A 22777-nucleotide genomic window follows, 5' to 3' on the forward strand; every position below is an offset into this window, starting at 1 on the left:
GTATGACTCGTGTGACGTGTACTTATGTGACTTGTATGACCATTGACCACACTACCACAGAGGCACAGACACAGAGCCACAGAATGACAGAAATACAGAATAGATGATTGTTGTTAATTTGTTATCTTTAATATCTTCTCAAGATACAATAATTACTATGTCGTTACACGACGTGTACAAATTTGAAATTACAAAAGTTTTATCAGTGCTAAACTATTATATATAACCTTATCAATTATCACACTCCACTACATGCTCCACTCCGAGAAAACTTGTTTCTGTTCTTTCATTCAATGTTACAAACCTTGGATTATCTACAATAATAACAACATAATAACATATTATGTTATTCTATGGTAAAACACACTTTGGCGTTACGTTGGCGATCATGTGTAGTGCAGGTTGGTTGCAGTCGAGTGACTCAACACCGCCGCCGGACAAGTGCTGCCCTCGCGCGCGCAACGCCGGTTCTACAAGACCGTATCAAACATGGCTGCCAAGTGAATACTAGTGAATTACTGAATAGTTTTCCTCTAAAAACGCATCACGCTTCCGGTCACGCATACTTAAAATAGCAGGTATGATTGATTTTTTCTTCTCTAAATAATTTTTTTGCTATTTTTTACACACATATAAATACGCGTGCATTCATATATTTACATTTTACATACACTTAAATTTGTTGCATACTGAATACTGCGTCACCGTGAATTCATTATTTCTAATAATTCTTATCGAATAACTATAACACATTTAACCAACTCACACACGCAATTATCGATTGTTTCATGGCATCGCTGGTTTGGGATCAACAACAGTCTTAGCAGCAGAGCAATCATCCGCTAAACGATATTTGTATTTGTGAGGTGCACTAAATTCTACAAAACACATCACTTATTGAAAGTTTCGTCTGTGAGATAAGACGACAGTCGCAGTCAATTTGGAACGCCTTTGGCGAATATTTGCCGTACAGGTATGATGGTTTGAAATTTAGTAATGAAATAGAGCCGATCTCGTGTGCTCATTATTATAATATAACATGCATATTATCACGTCAAAAAGTTGTTGCATCTTGCATAGTCGCCCTCGTGGTATCTTGCTTGTATCTACTGTTGAGCTGGTAGTTGATTCTCCAATCATGAACAAATTTCAGGTAGATATGATTTAAAGGATTTATTTATCCCGGGATTTACAACTGTTAATATCTACTGTTCTCACTCATCAACTTAAATTTAGACATTTCTGTCTTGTGTGTAATAGTAGTTTATGTTTAAGAGGTCGCTACACCCGCATGTGTTGTTTCCGTCTTACAAGTGCGTAACATTGCAAAAACTGTTTTGCGCGGGAAAGAACTGAGAAGGCTACAGTTATAACTAAGAAACGAAATTTTCACCACATAATAAGGGGAACATTTACTGTGCAACGTTGTTTTCAATTTTTCGATATCACAAATAGAAAAAAAGTTCTTATTGTTTCAAAATTCATTATTTTTGCGTTTTTCAAAATCGAATAACTTTTTTTCAGTTCTAATCTCAAAAAAATAAAAACAATGTTGCTCAGTCGAAATTCCCTTTTATCTGTGGTGAGAATTTTGTTTCTTAGTTATGACTGTAGCCTTCTCGGTCCTTTCCCGCACGAAACAGTTTTTGTAATGTTACGTATTTGTAAGACGGAGACAACACATGCGGGTGTAGCGTCCTCTTAACGTGTCTGACAGTGACCCACCATCAATTAATGTATTAACTTTTGTATATTGGACATTTTCCATGCAAATGGTATGTTGCTATTCGTTTTGGTCTAAAGATTTCTACATTTTTGAACCAGAATATTCAAAAATTATTATATTTATATTAATTCACATTAGGTTATGATTCTAACATCTGTATTAAAAGATAATTGTGTTTTTAATGATTTAGATACTAAGTATCTATAAAAATTGAAAACTACTCAAATTGTGTATAGCGTTTTTCTCTGTGATGTGGTCACATGGAAACGTTAGTATTTAAATGTTACCACATTTCAGTTATTACTCTACAAGCGTTTCACACTTACTTAGTTTTATTAGTGTTAGCTCATAATAATTTACTACTATTTATTTATTAATTGATGTCCATGATTGAATTAATCTATAAATTAAAAATATTTTATAGATTAAGAGCATTAATTTTTAACTGAACACTATTAATCCATTATAAGTTTTTTACTTATTTAACATACTATACATTTGGGTATCAAATATACTTGCCTAAATGTTTTGATTTCATTTTTTTATTACAAACATGATTATGATTGAATTATGTCTATATTGTGTCCTCTGGTAAATACTGTCTTAATAATAATGTTTCGTTTTTAAAATGTTTATCGTTAACTAGTGTTGTACAATTTCATTAATTCTAAAAAATATATTTAGATTTAAGATCTAATCCAAGAATTTTTCAAAATAATACAATTTCTGGGATTTTTAAATTACTGGAGACCAATGCTTATATTCATCATAGTTCATATTTAGTATTTAATGGTCTATATTTATAAAATTATTTGATTAATTTATTTTTAGGATCCTAAATTGAACCAACATTTTTAATATTATATTTTTACAGTTGACCTTATAAATTTACTTGACACTGAGAAAAAAAGAATCAGTAAAGGTCCTAAAGTAAAGATCAGAAAAGACCTAAATAAAATATAATAAATTATTGACCAATCTACAATGTGATATAACCTCATCAAATTTTATATTTTTCCTTTGCCTAATTTAGTTATTTTGCTTAGGTTCTTACATGTATGTGTGAACATAGTTTACGATTAAGGACCAATATGTAATATAGTTTAGTGTGTTTTTGGACCTGGAACTGGGCATAGATATGATATTTCAGGTGGAGCCTGATTACATACAGAAGACATAACATAAGGCATTATCATTTATCTCCAAGTTCATATAAAATATAATATCAGTTACTCTTATTATCTTATAATAGAAATATATTCTGTGTTCATATAATTAGATATTCATACATTTTGTATATAGTTGACTATTGTACCTATTATCCCTAATTTAAATAATGTAAAGTTTATTAACATACATAATATAATAATTGTTAACTGTTTAAATTTTTGAAAATTAAATTATATATCAAATTTATGTGTAAACTAAAATTTTAAGTACACTAATTGATACTTTAAATTAATCTCAAATAATATCATAAATTATAAAAATTATATTTGTACTTTTTGTGGCTTTTGTCGTATAAAATATCTAAATTTTGCTTTTTATTTATTTGATAAATAATGGATTTATATGCTATTAAATGTTTTTGTAGGCAAATAACACTTGTTTAATTTAACTTTGTTGTAGCTAGTATACATACTTTTTCTTTTATAGATTTAGTAATTCATGAAAATTTAAAGGTTTATTAAATTTTATTGAAATGTCAAATGTTGACCTATTCATTCTAATTTTTATGTTTTGTAATGAATGACAAATTCTGAACTTTTAAATATCTAATAATTGTAATAAATTACTATCTCTTAATTCTAGTTACGGTTATGAAAATATTAATAAAATTAACCAATAAGCTTTTACTGTCTCGAGAAGTTAATAAAAACAAAAAGTGAAGAAATATATTTTTAATTGTTATAAACCGGATAGACTTTTAGTTTTAATACAATTTTGTAAGGAGGTAACGCATGTTAAAATATATATTTACTGCGACATCAACTTGGCTATAATAATATTATTATAAATAATTGTATGTATGACTGTTTAGCTTTTTATTGGATGGTAATGGTAGTGACGTTCCCAAAATCTCCATACATTGCATGGCCTTAAAAAGACATCGACCTTGTTATCTGTTCAAGTAGGTAGATGTACGCTCAATTCCTAGGAAAAATATCAATTCACGGTCTGTTCACGTCATATGTGTCCCAAGAATTTCCGTTACATGCTTACAACAGTTTTCCGTCGTTTAAAGTTTCTCTTCCATATACTCTTATATTATTATTAAACCATTATATTATTTTATAAATAAACATTTCTTATATATTACTACTTATATAATAATCTACGACATTCTATATAGATGTAATGACAGAGCCACGAATGGATAGATTGAGGGATTTGGAAATCCATGTAGAGATTTGTTATAATCTAAAATTCTAAAGCGCAAAATGTTGGTATATAAAATATGATGCCCCCTTTGAAAACCCAACCAGGTGTACGGTGTGTTGTGTGTTTTATGCGCAGCGAGGATGATGGGTGGCGGACACTTATTTCCGATTCCGATCGCGCGCGCTCGGATCGACGTCGCCGCTACATGTTGTAATAATAATATATATAGCCGCTGCCGGTCGTCCGGTTTGCCGTGTATGTTCGACGGCGGTGGACGTTAATTCCATGACGAAAACAAAACCGCTGTTGCCATATCTCATCTGCTAGCCATCCGGCGCGCGCGCTCGTTCTTTCTCCGCTTGCCTTCGCGCCTGTCGCGTTCGAGTGGTGGTGCAGCGGTGGCAATCCCGGGGGCCGACGTCCACGCACATACACACGCGTGCGCGCGAGCACATACCTATCGATCGAACCTTGTGCTCTCACATACGCCCAGCAACACGCTGCGCCTTTCCTCTGCTCATGTATTTTTATATTTTACACGCACGCGCACGACTATTGTATTGAACATATCTATGTGTATACTCTTACTGTAAATCATGTCGATTTAATCTGTTTTGTGTTATTATTACCTCAGAATATCATTATGTTATTCAACGATACACGTATTATAGATACAACTCTATTGCCGTGCTCAGCAACGTTCCCATAATTCCCGTATCGTATTTCTCTCACGTCCGGCTATCAGCTCCCGGATCCCCACCGCTTTTAATTTACGTCCGCGTCATCGAAAACGTGACGTATCGGTCGGTAAACTAATACGTTGTTCAATTTACGTTAAAATCGGCAATAGGCGTCAGTGACGTAGTCGTGCGCGCCGCAGTGACCATAACCGGAATAGCATCGACTGGGGCTAGCTAAACGACGCACAATAATATGCATGTTGTCCATATAAAATTTATTTTATTCTCGTTGCCCCGCCTAGGCGATTCGACAGATATAATCAAAATCATTGAATCCGATATATTATATTGTTCTGCATCAGTTCACATGTGTCCATATAGACGTTAAAATTCGATGACGTCCCGTCCCGTGAGCACGCCTTTACCAAAATGTATCGCGCCAAAATTATTCAAACGCAAATCTGTGCCTTCGCGCACACAATCGATTGCGGTGCGTGGTGTACGCGCGCGATTGTGCCGTCGCGCGCATTGTATGGTGGGGGTAGGACGCAGCGTCCGCCGCACGCTCGCCCCCCGTTTCATCGAACAGCGAACACCGTCATCACACCACTCCACCGTAGTCACCCTTCTACGGCGCACTCCGTCTCGTGTTTTTCAATCTCTCGTCCGGCTGTGGAACACGCGCCCGCGCGCGCGCGTACTTGCTACTCACAGACACACACGAGCACATATACAAACACTCTCGCTCGTACATACAACTTATACGCAGTTGCTCCGTACTAATAATTTTTTAATACGCTTTTTGTGTTATATATATATAAATGTATATATAAATAAAGAAAAATTTACAGAGAACCAATTTTTTTTTTCTTTTGACTCGCGTACCGCCCTCTTCCGTAGTCGCGTACCGGCAGTGTTAATAGTGACCGCGTATAACAGTCGTCGTCCGTCTCTTTAGCCACAGCGCAATATTTCTATCACATCGGCCGTGTCCACGTCCATTATAGGTGAGTTGTATGGTATACGACGGCGGTCCCAGCCAGTGTGCGATCTATGGTCTATTTTTAACACGCGCACATTCCCCAGCTGGCTGGGATTAGGTGGAGGAGCCCCCAACCGTCTGTCCTAGACGACGTGTAGATCATTTGAGTCTTATACCATTTTTTTCTATCGCTTTATAAAAGTCCGTCCGCATGGTTTTTACCCGATCACACCTTCTATGGGGTGGCGGTGGTTATGGTGTTTGTTCGCGGGCGGGTGGGGAACACAATGCGGTAAACGCATTCCACGACTATGTGTCACTCGCGCGCGCTTGTACATACGTCGCCGTTTACATTATTTAACCGGTAGATAACCAGGTGGAACCCGTGCCGCGCGCGGGTAAATCGTCTCGACAAACAATGCCCATCCGAACCGCGAGCGATGTTGCGCCTTATTAGGCGGCGCTGTTACGTCGTAGACGGAATAATTGATCGGACGCTAATTATTCGGCCCCGTCCACCATTTCCGTGCACGTCAAATAGAAAACGGTTTCGATTTTCCTCCAATCCCATGGGTTTCCAAATATAGTGTTTTGTTATTTAACAGTGGTTGGCAACTTATTATGGAGGTTCAAAAAAAAATGTCTATTAGAAATATCCGGATACCACAATAGCATCCCGATTTGCTGCGACTCGACATTGAAAATCTATATATAAAACCGAACCAGAACTTAACCAAGCTTATCGCCGATGGGTCTCTGTTTTACGTGCTTCTCTTACGAATTTTGAACTCGTTTTAAAGTTTTAAAGTCTCAAAGACTTAAATAGTTAAATCCACCTCATCATTACTGGTTATTATAAACCGTAAGCAGAACTTGTAAGATTTTTTCTTTTTAACCAATACCGATTGTGTAACCTATTATAATAATTTATCAAATTAGTTTACCTCTATGTCAATTTAATTATTACCTGAAGGTAAACTTGTCTAAAGTTTTACTAAATCAAACATACATTGTTTAAGGACTGTTTTAATCAAATATCATATATATATTCACAACTATTACATATTCTGTTTGAATGGTGTGACTTAAATTATTACTGTATTTGTCTTACTAAAATATCTGACGACAGTTGGTAGTTATTTTTTACTTCAAGTAATTAATATTAAATGTTTATAATAGGTATCAAATTAATATTATGTTATAAATAAATAAATTATCCAAGTTGTATTAGTTTTGAATAAATCTTGTATTTATACATCTCAAATATTATTTATTTTGTTTAAAGGTTAAATTAGTCTGTTGGTCAAGTTAAATATCAAATGTCTGGAGATAAAGAAGACTCGGTTCAGAGAGCCAAGCTGGCCGAGCAGGCTGAACGGTACGACGACATGGCTAGCTCAATGAAATCTGTTACTGAAACTGGTGTGGAACTGTCTAATGAAGAGCGCAATCTTCTTTCGGTAGCCTACAAAAATGTTGTAGGTGCTAGGCGGTCATCATGGCGAGTAATCTCTTCAATCGAGCAAAAAACAGAAGGTTCTGAGAAGAAACAACAAATGGCAAGAGAGTATCGGGAAAAGGTTGAAAAGGAACTTAGGGACATCTGCTATGACGTATTGGTATGTATAGTACATATTTTATGATCTCTTTATAGTTTTGTAAGTTTTAAAACAAAAATTAATTGTTCTTGGTTTTTATAATTTGTTTTGCAGAACCTTTTGGACAAATACCTAATTCCCAAAGCGAGTAATGCTGAAAGCAAAGTCTTCTACCTTAAAATGAAGGGTGATTATTATAGGTACCTAGCGGAAGTAGCTACTGGCGAAACTAGAAATGGTAAGTTTATTCTTCTATGTAGAAGTTACCTATAATTTTAAATTTTAATTAATTTAAAAAAGGCTGAATTTCAAATAATTTCTTTTAGGATTAAATTTAAAAATAAAAATTCTTAGTAATCCAAATATAATATAATATTATACATATTCATTGTTATATTCTTTTTAAGGCTGTTAGGTATGTTAAATTCGCACAATTGTATTATTTATATTAATATCAAATATGTCTAACTATGTCCTTCTGTTAATTATCAATTAGCATTTTTAAAGTTAGGTTAGGTACTGATAACTTATAAGCAATTAAAACAACTAGTTAGTGTTAATAAATTTTGTATTTTAAATAATATTTATAAAATTACAATAAAAAATTTAACATTTGTAATTTTCATATACTCCTTTTAAAAATATATTCTCATGCATGATGTCATAAATAAAGAATATTAAAAATAACAATTTATGGAACAATATGCATTCCTAATTTTACTGATCACGATTAATCAAATTATTAGTTATTGCTTATAAATATGCAACTCCTTTTAATTATAGTTATATTAATTTTAAAATCGCTATGTTTAGAGAAAATTAACAGAAAATAATACGTTTCTTTAATCAGCGCCGTATTATGGAAATACGTTCTGAAATATTTGGTGTGCCAGTTATATTGTTTGTGAATGTTTTAAAAAAAATTAGTTGATTTGGTTTAATATTTTTTGTGCGTTGGTTTTATAGTGTTTTAAGTCACTAACAGTTAGGTTTTAAAATCATATGATGTTATTAATATAACTTTCGTTCTTCTGAGTTTGTATGAGGAACATTTTTTTTATAGCTGATGATACAAATAATCAACTAATTAGGTATATATGGCAAATTATTAACTTTTTAAAACTGGTGGTTTTAAACTAATTTTATAATATATAATATAAACTTAATTTTTAATTATTTTAATTATTTTGAAGTTTAATTTTATCTTAATCATCTATTACAGTATTTCACCATTAATCAAAATATTTTATCAAATGATGTTTTTTAATATAACTTTCGTTCTGCCGACTTCTAAGTGATGAACATTTTTTATAACTGATGATATGTTCAATCTATTAATTAAATTATTAGAAGATTTTAGAACTATTGATGTTAACCTGAAACCTAATTTATAAAAAATTCAAATGATGTTTGATAAATATAACTTTCGTTCTTCTGATTTTGAGTGAAGAAATATGTTTTTTTACACCTGATGATATAAGTTACATTTTATGTATTTTTAGTTATATAGTTTAAACTTTTTCTAGTTTTGAAATTTCTTTTGGTTTAATTATCACCCTACAGTATAAATAATATTTCATCAAATGATGTTTTATTAATATAACTTTCGTTCTTCTGAGATTGTGTGAGGAGAATGATATCCTAAAACTGATGATAAATATATATTTTATATAAATGTAAGTTTAGGTTATATTTTTACATTTTCATAGTTACTTCTGGCCTTGGCCATTGAATATCTCTAGCGTTTTAATTTATTATTTTTATCAAAATATTTTAAAATAATATATTGAATTGCAGTAATCATTTTATTTTCAATGAATTATATTAATACACTTTTTAGTGTCAAATGATGTCAAGATAATTAACTTTTGTCCTTCTGAAGTTTAATTATTTGATGTATTTAGGATTAACATTAGTTAAAAATAATAAATTTGTTTTTTTGTGTTCTGCCAATTTTTCATTGCTTAATAACAGTGTTTTTTTTTTATTTTGTGATTTAAAACTATTTTTTGTGTGATAAACATAGCTGTGGTTGACGATTCTCAACTAGCATACCAGGATGCATTCGAAATCAGTAAAGCAAAAATGCAACCAACACATCCAATCCGATTGGGTCTGGCGTTAAATTTCTCCGTGTTTTTCTACGAGATTCTAAACTCACCAGATAAAGCTTGCCAACTAGCAAAACAGGTATTTATTTCACAATATTTAACTCATTTGTTTTTGTTATTGGTATTTAGGGGTGGTGGACGATTCTCAAAAAGCATATCAGGAGGCGTTTGATATAGCCAAATCAAAAATGCAACCTACTCATCCTATTAGACTTGGATTGGCGTTGAACTTTTCAGTTTTCTATTATGAAATCATTAACTCCCCTGCTCGTGCTTGCCATTTGGCTAAACAGGTACCCCTATTTCCCCAAAGAATCCAGAATTATTGTTTTGACTATTTTCAGTGGCAGTCTGTAATCATAAATAAATTTACCTTTGTGATTGTTTATCAAAAAGTGATTAAAAATCCTAAAAAATAAAATTATTTTTGTAGATTTTTCTCAATAATTTTTGTACATTGTTTTGAAATATCAAACATTTCCATGACCATGACCTGCCACTGTTCTAACAAGTTTGATTTTCTAGCTTTAATATCTAACCCAACATTTTTGAAATATTAATTACAGTTGTGTAATTTATGAACTGATTAGTATAAACAATTACAAAAATGATAATAATTGTCAGCTTTTTGCTTTAATAGGTTAAAATAAATTATAAGTAGTTATACCAGTTCCTGGTTTTATATATATATAACATAAAGTCTATCAACATTTCTAATTGAACAAACTTATTTTTATTTTTGATAAGCTTAACATAATTAAAATATAGTTTGTAGACTGTAGTTATATTTTTTATGGGTAATCAATTTGAAAAAAATATTTTTAATATAACTTAATTAGTCATCCATGTATGGTGTCATTATCATTTGCATGAACTTAAAAAATAATAATGTTAAATTTAATATTAAATGATTTTCATAAGTTAAAGAAACTTATATTTTGTGACAATTAAAGATATTGGCTAATTCACAGTAATAAATCACCTCCAAATGTATAAAATATGTATTTTTATGGGAATTGAAATATCAGACTTACTAATGCTTTGTATTCGTATATTTTTTAAATAATAAACAAATTTATTACAATTTTAATGTTCAACATTGATTTTTGCAGGCTTTTGATGATGCAATTGCTGAGCTGGATACATTAAATGAAGACAGCTACAAGGACTCAACGCTCATCATGCAATTGTTACGTGACAACTTGACTTTATGGACGTCTGATACACAAGACAACGATGAGCCCCAGGAAGCCACTGGAGACAACTAACTCTTTTACTAAAATATTTAATATAAACAAATTAAAAAAAAACTATAATAATTTTTAATAAAGCAAAACAAACATTTACACACTTCCACGAGAAACTGCGCCCCTTCATCTTCCACCTGCCCCACAACTGCGCTCTCACGACACGCTCTTTGTTTTTTCGTTAATCTTTTTTTTTTTTTTTGTATACCTGTTCTTTAAAAACAAAAAAGTCTTGAGTAAGAATAAATAAACACATTTTTTTTCTTTATTAGTCTATTAATTATTATTGAATGTTTATAACTATTATTATATAGAGTTATTACAATAAAAATAATTTTATATACATATATATATATACATACATTTTGGAAGTAAGTTATAGTTACACTAGATCATTTAACAAGTCGATAGCTGGCAATTACGGAAACTTTTAGATATTAATGTACCTTAGATCTTCAAATCAATCTAAGTATTAAGTATCAAATTGAAACTACTAAAAACCACTATTGCCAGCATTCTTCATGTTGACCGTTAATGGTGTTTAAATAATATATATATATATATTTAATTTTGAATCCGGTTTTTCGGTGTATAACTTCAATATCTGTAAAAAAAAAACTGTTTACTCTCATAATTCGTTTATAATTGTATTTGTATATGTGTATTTATATATATATATATTAAATATATATATATATATATTTATATAGATATAACTTATATTTATTATATAAAACCAAAAAATTTGTTGTAATAATAACATTTGTGCTGAATTTCTAATTACTGTGATTTTTCTATCTTTTACAAGTCATGAATATAGTGGTTTCTTACTGGTTTTAGCCTGTAGTCATCTCATCTTTTCCAGTTTCAATTCCTGTTCCCTCGCTCACATCGTTATCTACTTTTTATTTTTATTTTTCATTTATATATTTATATACAAATTATTATTGTACTTAAAATGAAATTGTTTATCTTTAATTCTTTTAAACCTGCTACACAATCTTAACAACTGTAATATGTGATAATTTAAATTCTCCTCGCCTTTCTGAACTCTTGATTTCGTCGTATCATAATTTATTTCTCAAAGCGCGGCCTGACAATTATCTTAACATTTGATTAATTTTTATGATATATAAGTGTTCCATTTTGAAAATTTTTATACAATATATGTGGTATAAACTTAATTTATTACAACATTGATACAAGTTTTTCGTTATTAAGTATAAGCAGCCATTGTAAGTAATTGTATAAGATGCACTTTTATTATTTTGCAAATTGTTTGATTTAAAAAAATATATACATATATAATGGTCGTAGATAGATTTTAACTATTAAATATAGTTTGTGTGTATTGCCTTTCCTCTAATTATGTTCATTTTATGATAAATTTTATCCAAAAATATCTACTTGTCTTGTAGATAGATACTATTATTAAGTTTTATGTGTTACATGATTGAAGTGCAGTGGTTAAATTAACGGAGATTCATTATTTGGTACTGTCAACCAACAATGTCTGATTTTTCCTAATCTTAATTATAATTGAACCTTTGACAAATTCGAGTATTCATTTTTATATGAAGCAACTTGGAATGTTTTTGTAACTAGGGCGGCTATAATATTATATATTATCAGTATCACATTTCCACTGTGGTTTTCCCCCTGCACCACCAATAAACCTATTAACAATATTCAGCGTATAAATTAAACTAATAAGTTTGATAATTGAAATAAAAATTATCAGTTATCAATCGTGTAGATGGAATCGGCAATTTCTTATTCAATGTTAACAATAGATAAATATAAAAAAAAGAACCTTCCTTTGTCCATATTATCTTGTAAGTTATTTTTAATTTGCCTCATTGATGAAAAGACTTCACATGCAATTGAACTTACCTTGTATTTTTACACCAATTTGTAAAACTTTGAATAAATTCTGATACATATGTTTTTCAACTATCATTTTTATTAATTTGAAACTAGTGTATTCAACTCTCAATTGAAATATAATAACATTCTAAATAAAATAAAGATAATGAACATTTTGAACATATGAATTGTTACTACCAAGATCATAATACCATTATTTTCTTTATTTAACTGACAGCAAAGGAGATATAACAATACTACTTTGCTGCCATCGTTTATTGGCAAATAAATTTAATTATACATAGATACCTTAAAATGATAAGATTCAATAAATTATTGTAGTTTAATAAATTGATTACTATAGTATTGGACACTATTAAACCCTCTTAATTGCATCGTTTATATGGTAAAGAATATAAAATGAAAGCTGAAGTAAATGTAATGAAACAATTTCAATAAAAGCTAAATGCCATTTTTAAAGCAATTTAAATGTTTTTTTAATGACTAAAAAACAGCCATCTTTACATTAAGTGCAGGCAGTGCCGCAGATAGTGGTAAATGGCTTAGATTATAAACAGTGTATTGATTTTACCACGATGTGTGTCATTATTTATTTTGTAATGTGTATGTGTACATGATTAGTAGTCGAAATAATATTTCAACTTCAGTTCCTTTTCTCTTGGTCTGTGGAAAGTAAATGTAACTACAAAAAATGACTGTAGGTATATGAAAATATTAAATTTATATTAGCATAAGCTATAAAATATAACATTTAAAAAATATTTTGATTATTTATAGGCATAAGACATTTTTGAACGAACAAAAACTTCAAAATGTAATTCAAGGTACTTTGTAATAGTTCTTAATGGAAATAAATAAAAATGTTCGTTAATTTAAATCGAGGTTTAAATGATTGAAATTTAATACAAGGTTCCTTATAAGTATATGGTTATAAAAGCAATTGAGATATCATAAGTATTTAAAGGTCAAATTTTTACGAAATTTATCATAATCCAGAGAATTTTCAAATTTATCGTGGTTAAACAATCCTTACCCCTTAAATGTCCATAAATTTTATAGCTACGGATTTAAAATTTAAGTCAGGTTCTCAAAAATAGTTCATAGGCCAAAATGTCTAAAATATAGGTATACAAAATAAACAGATTTTTTCTACAGATGCTGTATATTCAGATTTGGACTTTAATTTTAGTTATTTTGTTATAATTTAAAAATATTATATTAGTTGGTAATTGAAACTTTAAGAGTACATTATTTTATTGTATTTAGTATACACATGTTACCATTTTAAAATTCAGCTTTGTTGGAAAATATTAATTTCATCTGATGTGGCCCGTGACTCATGTTACTATGTGAGGTTATAATATAATGCCTAATTAGTAATTGTAAAATAAATTTCTTTTGTCAAAATAATATCACACAAATATACATTATACTGTTTCTAGTTGATTACATTTATAAGCTGATAGACTTAAATTCAAATTTAACATTAATAAAATCTACAATATTACTATATTAGTCTCTTAATTCTCAAAACAGTGGTTTTTTTAAAATTAATTTTGATAAAAAATTTGACTAGGTGTACAAAATTGAAAAATAATGAGCGTGAATCCACAGTAAATTATCATGAGCAAAATATAACGCTTACATTTTGACTAAATTCGTAAAAATCACGAACATTTTCAAATTATTTTAAATTGGATATTCACAAACATTTTTCTTTTTAGATTAAACTAATATCTGAAAAGATTACTAATAACATTGTCTATCTACTAAAAAAAAAAAAAAAAAAAAAAGTGTAAACCATAAAGTCAATGAGCGTTCGAAGTCCAAATTTGTATGACATTGAATACTCCTTCGATTTTTATGAAATTATTTTATTATATTTTGTTGAAATAAAAATTGTGTTATAGTAAATTATTATATTGTTTGTATTTGTATTCGTATGTTCCTAATACACAGTTCACGTGTGGTGTGATGCAGTCCGCCACTGGCGCCACTTAACATACCACTGATGAGTATGATCAAGCTGTTCGATCAGTGTAGTGTTGTTTACGGCGGACAGGCCTATTACTAAATTGAGTTTATTAATTCATAATTTTTTTCACACTTTCTGCTATATTGTCTATAATGTAATTTAACGTTATAATGTCTATTAATATAAATATAACCAATAAAAAATTGACTAGAACACAATTATTGTTTAATAAATAGACAATCTACCAAAAAAAATGATCATCGGACGATAGTGACAAATTGGTTGCCTATTCTTCAGGCATTGAAGGCACTTCATTCGTTGCCGTAGAGTAGACTGAACGCTTGCTAATAATGGTTTTTGAGTAGTTATATAAGCTACAGCCTACAACTATACATTTAGCGATTTAGCTAACTGTTAAATATTAATTAATTATTTAATAATATAATTATTATTAATGTAATTAATTTTACTATTACACATAATAAAATATTATATTTTTTTAAATTATTAATATTTAATTACTTATTAAAGTAAGTTAAATTAATTTTTGACGAAAAAAATGCAATTGAAAAAATGTCGTGTGTATAAAATAATGTACCTACACTAAAAGTTTCAAGTACCCAAGTGTAATATTTTTAAATTGCAACAAATCAAATAAAGTAACCATCTTCGTTTAAATATAAATATTATTATTTCGTCATAAATTGAACTTAAAAAGTTTATAAAAAAAAAATGGGGTTATATAATATTTATTAGGTTTTTTGGTATCAACATGAATTACTTACCTAGTTATAATTGCCTTTTTTAAATAATAAATTCTTAGTTATAAAAATTAAACATTTTATAAATACAGTAAAATTAACTAAAGAATAAAGATTAGGTTAGCTTATGTAGATGATATAACTATTCGATTATTCTCCCTATACCATTATTAAATTGTATGTTTGTTTGAATCAATTATGAAATAATTACTTGTTTTTAAATTTTTAATATATTCACTCAGATTTTCGAATATCAATATTGTTTGTACTGATTTAAACGTTAAATGTAAATAAAGAAGTTCTGCGGTTCAGCCAGTTCCAAAATAGTTTATATTAATGTACCAGACCGACAGTCCTTATAATAGCCGAATAATATATTGGTACTTATAGTGACTACACTACTACAGTATTGTATATATAAACAAATGTTTAATATAACATAATGTATACAACAAAATGATTCGGTCTTAAAATTGTCAAGAACGTCGGGCCATCTGGAAATATTTGGATACCCATGTACATTACACTAGCCACTTCGCTCGATTGAATGTATTAATTTATTTCCATTCAAGTTTGGGCACATATTTGAACTCCAACTGCAGTGGCGATTGATGATTGTACAATGTCTATGTTACAGATTTTTTCCACGTGCGTGTCGAATACCTAGGTACGTCATATTCATTGACTGGTTTGAATTAAAAATAAATTTTATTAATTTTAGAGTAGGAACTCTAATAATTCTCTGTTATTACTTTTTTCTCGTTAGAATATTATCCTTGGATAGATATTGTACTTATACTGAAGTTATATAACTATCGAGTGGGTACATTTCCCATTATATTTTTGAAGGCAGCTCAATCGCGATTAAATAAATTAGAGAGGGGAATTATTGCTGTTGCCCGCAGTTTCATTTAGTCGTGTGACGTTTAGTATAACTTGAAGTTGCTACCCCTCACCTGCGCGCACGCTTGTGATGAAATACCCGAAACGTTTGTAGAAATCGTCGTCTGGTGATTTTTCGTTGTTCTGTTTTCTTTAACGCGGGTTTTTCAGACAATTATTGTATACAACTCTCCGTCAACATTATTATTTGTTGTTATTATATTAGAGACCGACCTCTGTGCCAGTGGCGATGACGGGGAAACGCCAAAGAATACGGGGAAGAAAGAAAAAAATTAATAAATAAATACCTCCTACTTCCTGTTGTATTCCCGAGCCCTCCGTAACGCTCGGTGGTGTTTATACATCATATGCTGTATACCGGATGCTGGTCGTTGGCATTTTATCGTGACGTTCTTGTCGCCATTCAACCGGTCTAAAAATACTATACGTACACGTATATATAGCCATATAGGTATATAACGAGTACAATAAACCTTTTTTTTTTCTCTCAACTGCGCCGCAACCACCCACCACCATTAACATAGCCGCCACTATATATACCACTGGCATCCGTGCGTGCGTGTACGGTCTATTTGATGCGCGAAGGGTCTCCGGTCCCCGCGACCTTCCGACCGTCCTCTTCACCATCACGCTACAGCCCCGTCCGCACACACACACACACACACACACGCACACGCACACGCATCGGACCGTCGTAATATAATAGGTTAAGTATATGACGAAGACGACAATGATGAGGAGGTATAGAAGAAGAAGCAGAGGACCTTCGCAGTAATAACTATTTCGTCTGTATTTTTATGTACATCTTTCGCACCGCACTCTGGCATGTACGACAATACCCGTACACACACACACACCCACACATACACATTATATTATTATTATATACTATACCATCCTGCTGCAGTGTTATCGTGCCGACAATTTACACTTTTTCCATTATATATATATATTATTTATAAGTCCTCGGACGACCCGCGCATTCCACCGTAGGTAGGTGTATGATGTTTACCTTCTTTCACACCTCCCCCAAACTCTTACAATTCATGTGCACATAAAGCCACGAAATCCCTGTGCGACGGCGTACGCATTTTACACGGGACTGACGGCAATGACGACGCATATTGTAGGCCCATTCACAAAAATTTGGTACATCGAGACAACGCGTAGTATAGTCCACCGCGGGGGCTGCAATAATGGTTTTCGTGTCCGTGCGAGAGAGGGTGACCGAATAAAATACCATATTAGGTACATTATATTATTTATCGTTTCGCCCGTAAACTGATTTATATAATATTATATAAACGCGTTTTCGTATTATACAACAATAATATATTCTCGGACACGAAAATATCGTATTATATTATTATTGGTATTGTGCGTGTGTATGGAATCGTTATAAACGCGATCTCCACACGTTTGACATACCTCGTTGTCCTGCACGGTTTCGAATAATCGAATATATAACATATATATATATATATATTATATATATATATATTAATATTATTATTGTATACCTACCACCCAAATTATATTATACACAATATGGTAAAATATTAAATACCTACATATATAGGTAGGTTACCTCTTACCTACCTATAATAACGTATAATTATTGTGTCGTTTATCCTATGCACAAGACGGGCCCATCCGGTTCAGACGTGCCGATTCGACGGTAAGCCGTCTTATTAATGTCGTCGCCGCATCGATTAACATATTTTTTCTAAACGGTTCTGGCGAATTGTTATACTATCGCTTTTCTTTAAGCACACACGTTTTCTCTTTGCCATCGTCATCCGATGACATAGCCACATAGGTACTATATTGTAGCCCTGTTCCGGTGTAAATAAATCCAACCACAGATTCTTTACCTGTATTAACTATATTATGTTCGATACTAAAAAGGTGTTCTTATTAATATTTATTCGCTTAACCAACGGCTGCGTCAGGATCTCTGCAATAAACAGCCCTCTTTATCTTCGGCACTACGACAAAGCCATACTATATAGGAAGTTATTTGTATTTTATTAGCTGTCACGCAATCTAATGACAACGAGGGTTATATTATTTTTTAATGTGGGTCGCGAGGGTTTTATTTTAATCAAAACGATGAAAGTGTATATTTGAATTGGAATTCACATATACTGTGGTGTTTTTAAATAAAATTACAGAACGAATGACTTGACTGGTAAATATTGAAGGGTAAAAACACGATAATTAGATTAGATTTGGTAAATACTTGAAAATCCCATTTGCGGGGTTTATATTTTCTATTAAAAAAAAACCCTAATTTTTTAATAACACTTATTACTGTGACGTTCGGCCACATAATGTATCCTTATGCGGGGTGGATTTTTTTTTAGGTATCTTGGACTTGAATTTTGACCAGCCGAATAATTTCAGACTTATACCGACTGCAGCCATAAAATATTTTAACATAATATTATAATGCCATTATATTGTTTCTTTTTGTTTGGTATCCAGAGGAATAGGGAATAAAACATTTCGTCGTTTCCTTTGTCCATGAAATATTGGCTTCTTAACCGGGAGTAGTGTCCCGAGGTCAATTAATAGGAAGGGGCCTCCCTCGAACTCGATAAAATATTTTATTAATATTGCCCGAGATAAACAAACTGTACGTCTGCAAATCTTTGATATTAATACATTATTTATTGATTCGGTGGTGATCATGGAGAATGCCGATGAAATTCTAAAACCGTGACAACCATTGTCACTTGGTCGTGGGCTGAACTCGCTAAATTTAATATCTTCACTCTTGAACGCGTAACCACGATAATTTTCGTCGTATTTTGTCTTGTCAGAAAACACTAAACGGTCACCTAGCATGGCGATATCTAAAAATGAAATCTACTTCCACTAAATGTATGCTATTAAATATTTGTGATCAGACATGTAGTTTTCGTACGGTAATTCGCTACTGCTAATAAATAATAAGTATTATTATTATTATAATTTATTGAATATTATTGCGACGACATTCCGGAAAAACGACGTAGTCTTGTACACGTGAATTTATTTTTTTGCGAGTTTCGTCATCAGCTCCGGTTCCCAACGGGTGACGAGACATGACATATATAATATGTATATTGATTTCCGAGAATCATACGATGCTTATGGCACATAAAAAGAAGTCGCACACATCAGTCATAATATGATTATTATTATATTATAATGTCGTATTATATGTATATGTATATGTATAATATAATATTAATATTATTCACAGACCTTTTTGTGGAAATACACTGCAACTTAATACACCACATCTAAAACTGTTATTTGTATGTTTTAATTATAACGTGTGTGGTAAGTGGTGACTGGAAGCCGGAAGGTATTCAAGTAATGCCATAGTATTAATATAGAGTCATATTCTATAGACTCTACCTATATAGAGTATAGCTGCGTATCGCTACAGCACGTGCTGTATGATAATTGATGATGCAGTAGTTCATTTGTAGCTAACTAGCTAGCATGATTGGGTGTAAATTTTTTCTGGAGAAAAATCACCCCATCTCCCTTTTTAAATTTACCCATTATTTGTTTCTTATTTACTTACATTTACTTAACTTAATGATGTGCTATTCAATAAGCAGATATTGTAATAAGTGCTACCTATTTATATTAAGCTGTAAACAACCAACATAAAAAAATACAGAGTGGGTCACGGCAATAGAGATTAAAACAAATAGATATATTTATAGCTGGGGATGTTTTAGACGCATTCTTTATAGTAACCACCATATTAATTTTTATTTTATGGTAGGGAAATAATAACATTTTAACTTTTAAAGATAACATCAAGCATCAATATGTCTAATCTGTTACACATACGCAAAGCTGACGCTATAATAGTTAGGGTTCAAAAAGTTTGAGTGAACGCGCCGAAGCAAAACACGAAATTAATGCAGTTTTTGCTCTAATTGAATTTTGTATGCAAACACACTATAGACACAGTGGAAAACACACCATTGCTCTATAGTCTATATTATTATAATTTATGGACCATGATGGTGGTAATTAAACTGTAAACTACATCATCATTAATTATCCAAACATTTATTAACTTTTGTCTATTTTCTAAAGGGGGGCGACTCCGATAAAATAATACCTACACAGTATACATTATAGGTATAATATGTGTATACTTACTGTTAGACAGTAAGAGTACCAATAAAATTAAGTTGAAAATCGAGGAAGAGGTTCAGGGGTTAAATTACCTTGGTTAACACAGGTTGATGGACACCCTTGATTAACTCAGTTCTATACATTAAATTTATGCAAAGTTAAAATTCACCATATATTTTATAAACAATCCGTTTTATATGGTTTCTTCATCTTTATACGACCTTACAGTATACCATCCTACCTGTATGGCATAGGTATATAAATACCTAACTATCGTCTATCACATATATTAAATATCTAAAGAATACGCGTCATATCCATAACATATCATTTTCTTTATTTTATCAGTTCATTGTTTTCATATAGTTTATATAGTTATTATAAAGTTAAAATCTAGGTAATAATAATTACATAATTTAAATATTTTTTTCAAAATTTGTAGTCATTGCTCGTAATACTGTTATAGTGTACTGCAGTCTATACTCTATGATATCACTGATATATGCATGTAATATTTAATATTATCGTTAGGTATCTAAAAACAATCATCATGTTCCTATTTCTGTTATGAATTATTTTCTATAGAAGTGATTTTCGCCACATAGGAAATAAATACATAGGACATAATTCACTATTAGTTGTTCATTGGTGATCATGTCTAATTTCTGGGTAGTTGGTAAATTAGTATGATATTAATTTATAATTTTAATTGTAATTATTAGTAACTAAATACATATTTTAACTCTCGTTTTTAATTCTATTAAATATCTGATTCTTGCAGGGTGAATATAAAATATTTATTTTTATTAATCATTATTTAAATGGACAAAACGGACAATATTCCAATGTACAGTATTTCGTTATATCTACAACAAACATGGCTGCTAAATTGCATACAAATATTAATATGCTTGTTGTACTGAAACTTGAGTTGATAGTTTAATATAATAATGAAATGTTAAGCGTTGTTACAATAATATAAAGCTTTTTTTTATTAAAGTATCCTGAACCCAATAACAGTTTCATTGATATACTGCTTTTACGACAGATTATTATTATACAAAAGAACGATTATTCGTCATTTATTGCTAAATCCCTCACTATTTTATTATACGTTTTGGCTTGGAATACTATAACGATGTGTCACTACTCATTTCCTTGTGATAATTATGAGTCAATAACATTCTAATAACACTACAGTATTTAAATGTTCATAAAGTAAAATGTGAAAAATTCATAAATGAAAAAAAAAACAAGATCATATTCCATATTTTAAAGATAAATGAAAATATTCTTTTTTTTTTTCGAATTTCATCATATAAAATAAAACATTTGAAAATAATTTTGATTCATTCATCACGACCTATTTATTGTAAAAAATGAATTAAATGATTTAAAAATAAGTAATAACTTGTGTTTATTTTGTTAGTATAATAAATATTTTAAATAATAGGTAGGTAATGATAAATTACCTACATGGAAAGTAAATTAAACGTAATAATAATATGATTGTTTATACCGCTGACTTTTATAGCACCTATAATTTATATTTTATAATATTATACTTTGTTGTTCAGAATTTAAAACTAGTTTTTTAAATACACGATACATGTACACAGAATACATATAATACGATAAAAATACTATTCCTTGGGGAATAAATTATTACTGTTCACTGTTCAGCATATATACAAATACATTTGTCGGTGGATTAGAGCATAAAAAAATACTTTATAACGTGTAATGGCCTTATGGGTGTGTATAATATCGTTTAAATATTTCAAAGTTTGTAGTTTTGGTATTTATAAATATTACACTTATTTTAAGTGTTGATTCTAGTGACTACTATAGTAGGTAGGTGTATTGTATAATATATCATATTATAGAATATTCATTTTTGATAATATACCTTTTATTCTAGAAAAAATGAAGTATTAAATATGCAGTAGGATAAATACCTCAAATATTTAAATTAAAATAATTATTTTTAAAGTCTTTGGTCTTTTACAGAAAAAAAAAATACTGATGTTAAAAATTCCAATACATTATTTAAATCTTAGATACCTACAGTCTACAGCTATCAAAGTGAAATTCTTATAGAAAATATAGATATTAGCATTTACATCTATCATAATTTGTATTTAATATTTATGACAATGTAATAGAATAAAATATGAATCGCACAAAGCTTATTATTACCAACTATTTTACTTATTGGGTGAATTAGCAACTCTGTTCGCTTATCTATTGCTCGTTTCGTTGAACCGAACGTTCAAAGTTAATGTCTATACTAAACAGTAAATATTATAGTACAACAAACGCATGTAATTCTAAATTTTAATTATTTCCTACGACAATACCATATGATGAAAAATA

The 22777-nt window shown here is 30.3% G+C and overlaps 1 protein-coding gene across 3 annotated transcripts; it reads left to right on the plus strand.

Annotated features, from left to right (window-relative positions):
• The first annotated feature begins 417 nt into the window (after nucleotides 1-417).
• 14-3-3zeta (tyrosine 3-monooxygenase/tryptophan 5-monooxygenase activation protein zeta) lies at nucleotides 418-10994 on the plus strand. Of its 3 annotated transcripts, none has more exons than XM_015525016.2 (6): nucleotides 418-578; nucleotides 819-973; nucleotides 7056-7389; nucleotides 7483-7606; nucleotides 9609-9772; nucleotides 10592-10994. In XM_015525016.2, the coding sequence occupies exons 3-6, from the start codon at nucleotides 7090-7092 to the stop codon at nucleotides 10745-10747; spliced, it is 744 nt and encodes a 247-aa protein (XP_015380502.1). In that variant the 5' UTR covers nucleotides 418-578; nucleotides 819-973; nucleotides 7056-7089; the 3' UTR covers nucleotides 10748-10994. The 3 variants fall into 3 exon arrangements, with proteins under 3 accessions (XP_015380502.1, XP_015380500.1, XP_015380501.1); XM_015525014.2 differs by lacking the exon at nucleotides 9609-9772 and adding an exon at nucleotides 9395-9558 and having other exon boundaries at nucleotides 419-578; XM_015525015.2 differs by lacking the exons at nucleotides 418-578; nucleotides 819-973; nucleotides 9609-9772 and adding exons at nucleotides 5416-5795; nucleotides 9395-9558.
• Nucleotides 10995-22777: the final 11783 nt, after the last annotated feature.

Source organism: Diuraphis noxia, unplaced genomic scaffold (assembly GCF_037042655.1).
Source record: "Diuraphis noxia isolate RWA-SAM2 unplaced genomic scaffold, SU_Dnox_SAM2 contig0002, whole genome shotgun sequence".
In the NCBI taxonomy this organism is placed as follows: domain Eukaryota; kingdom Metazoa; phylum Arthropoda; class Insecta; order Hemiptera; family Aphididae; genus Diuraphis; species Diuraphis noxia.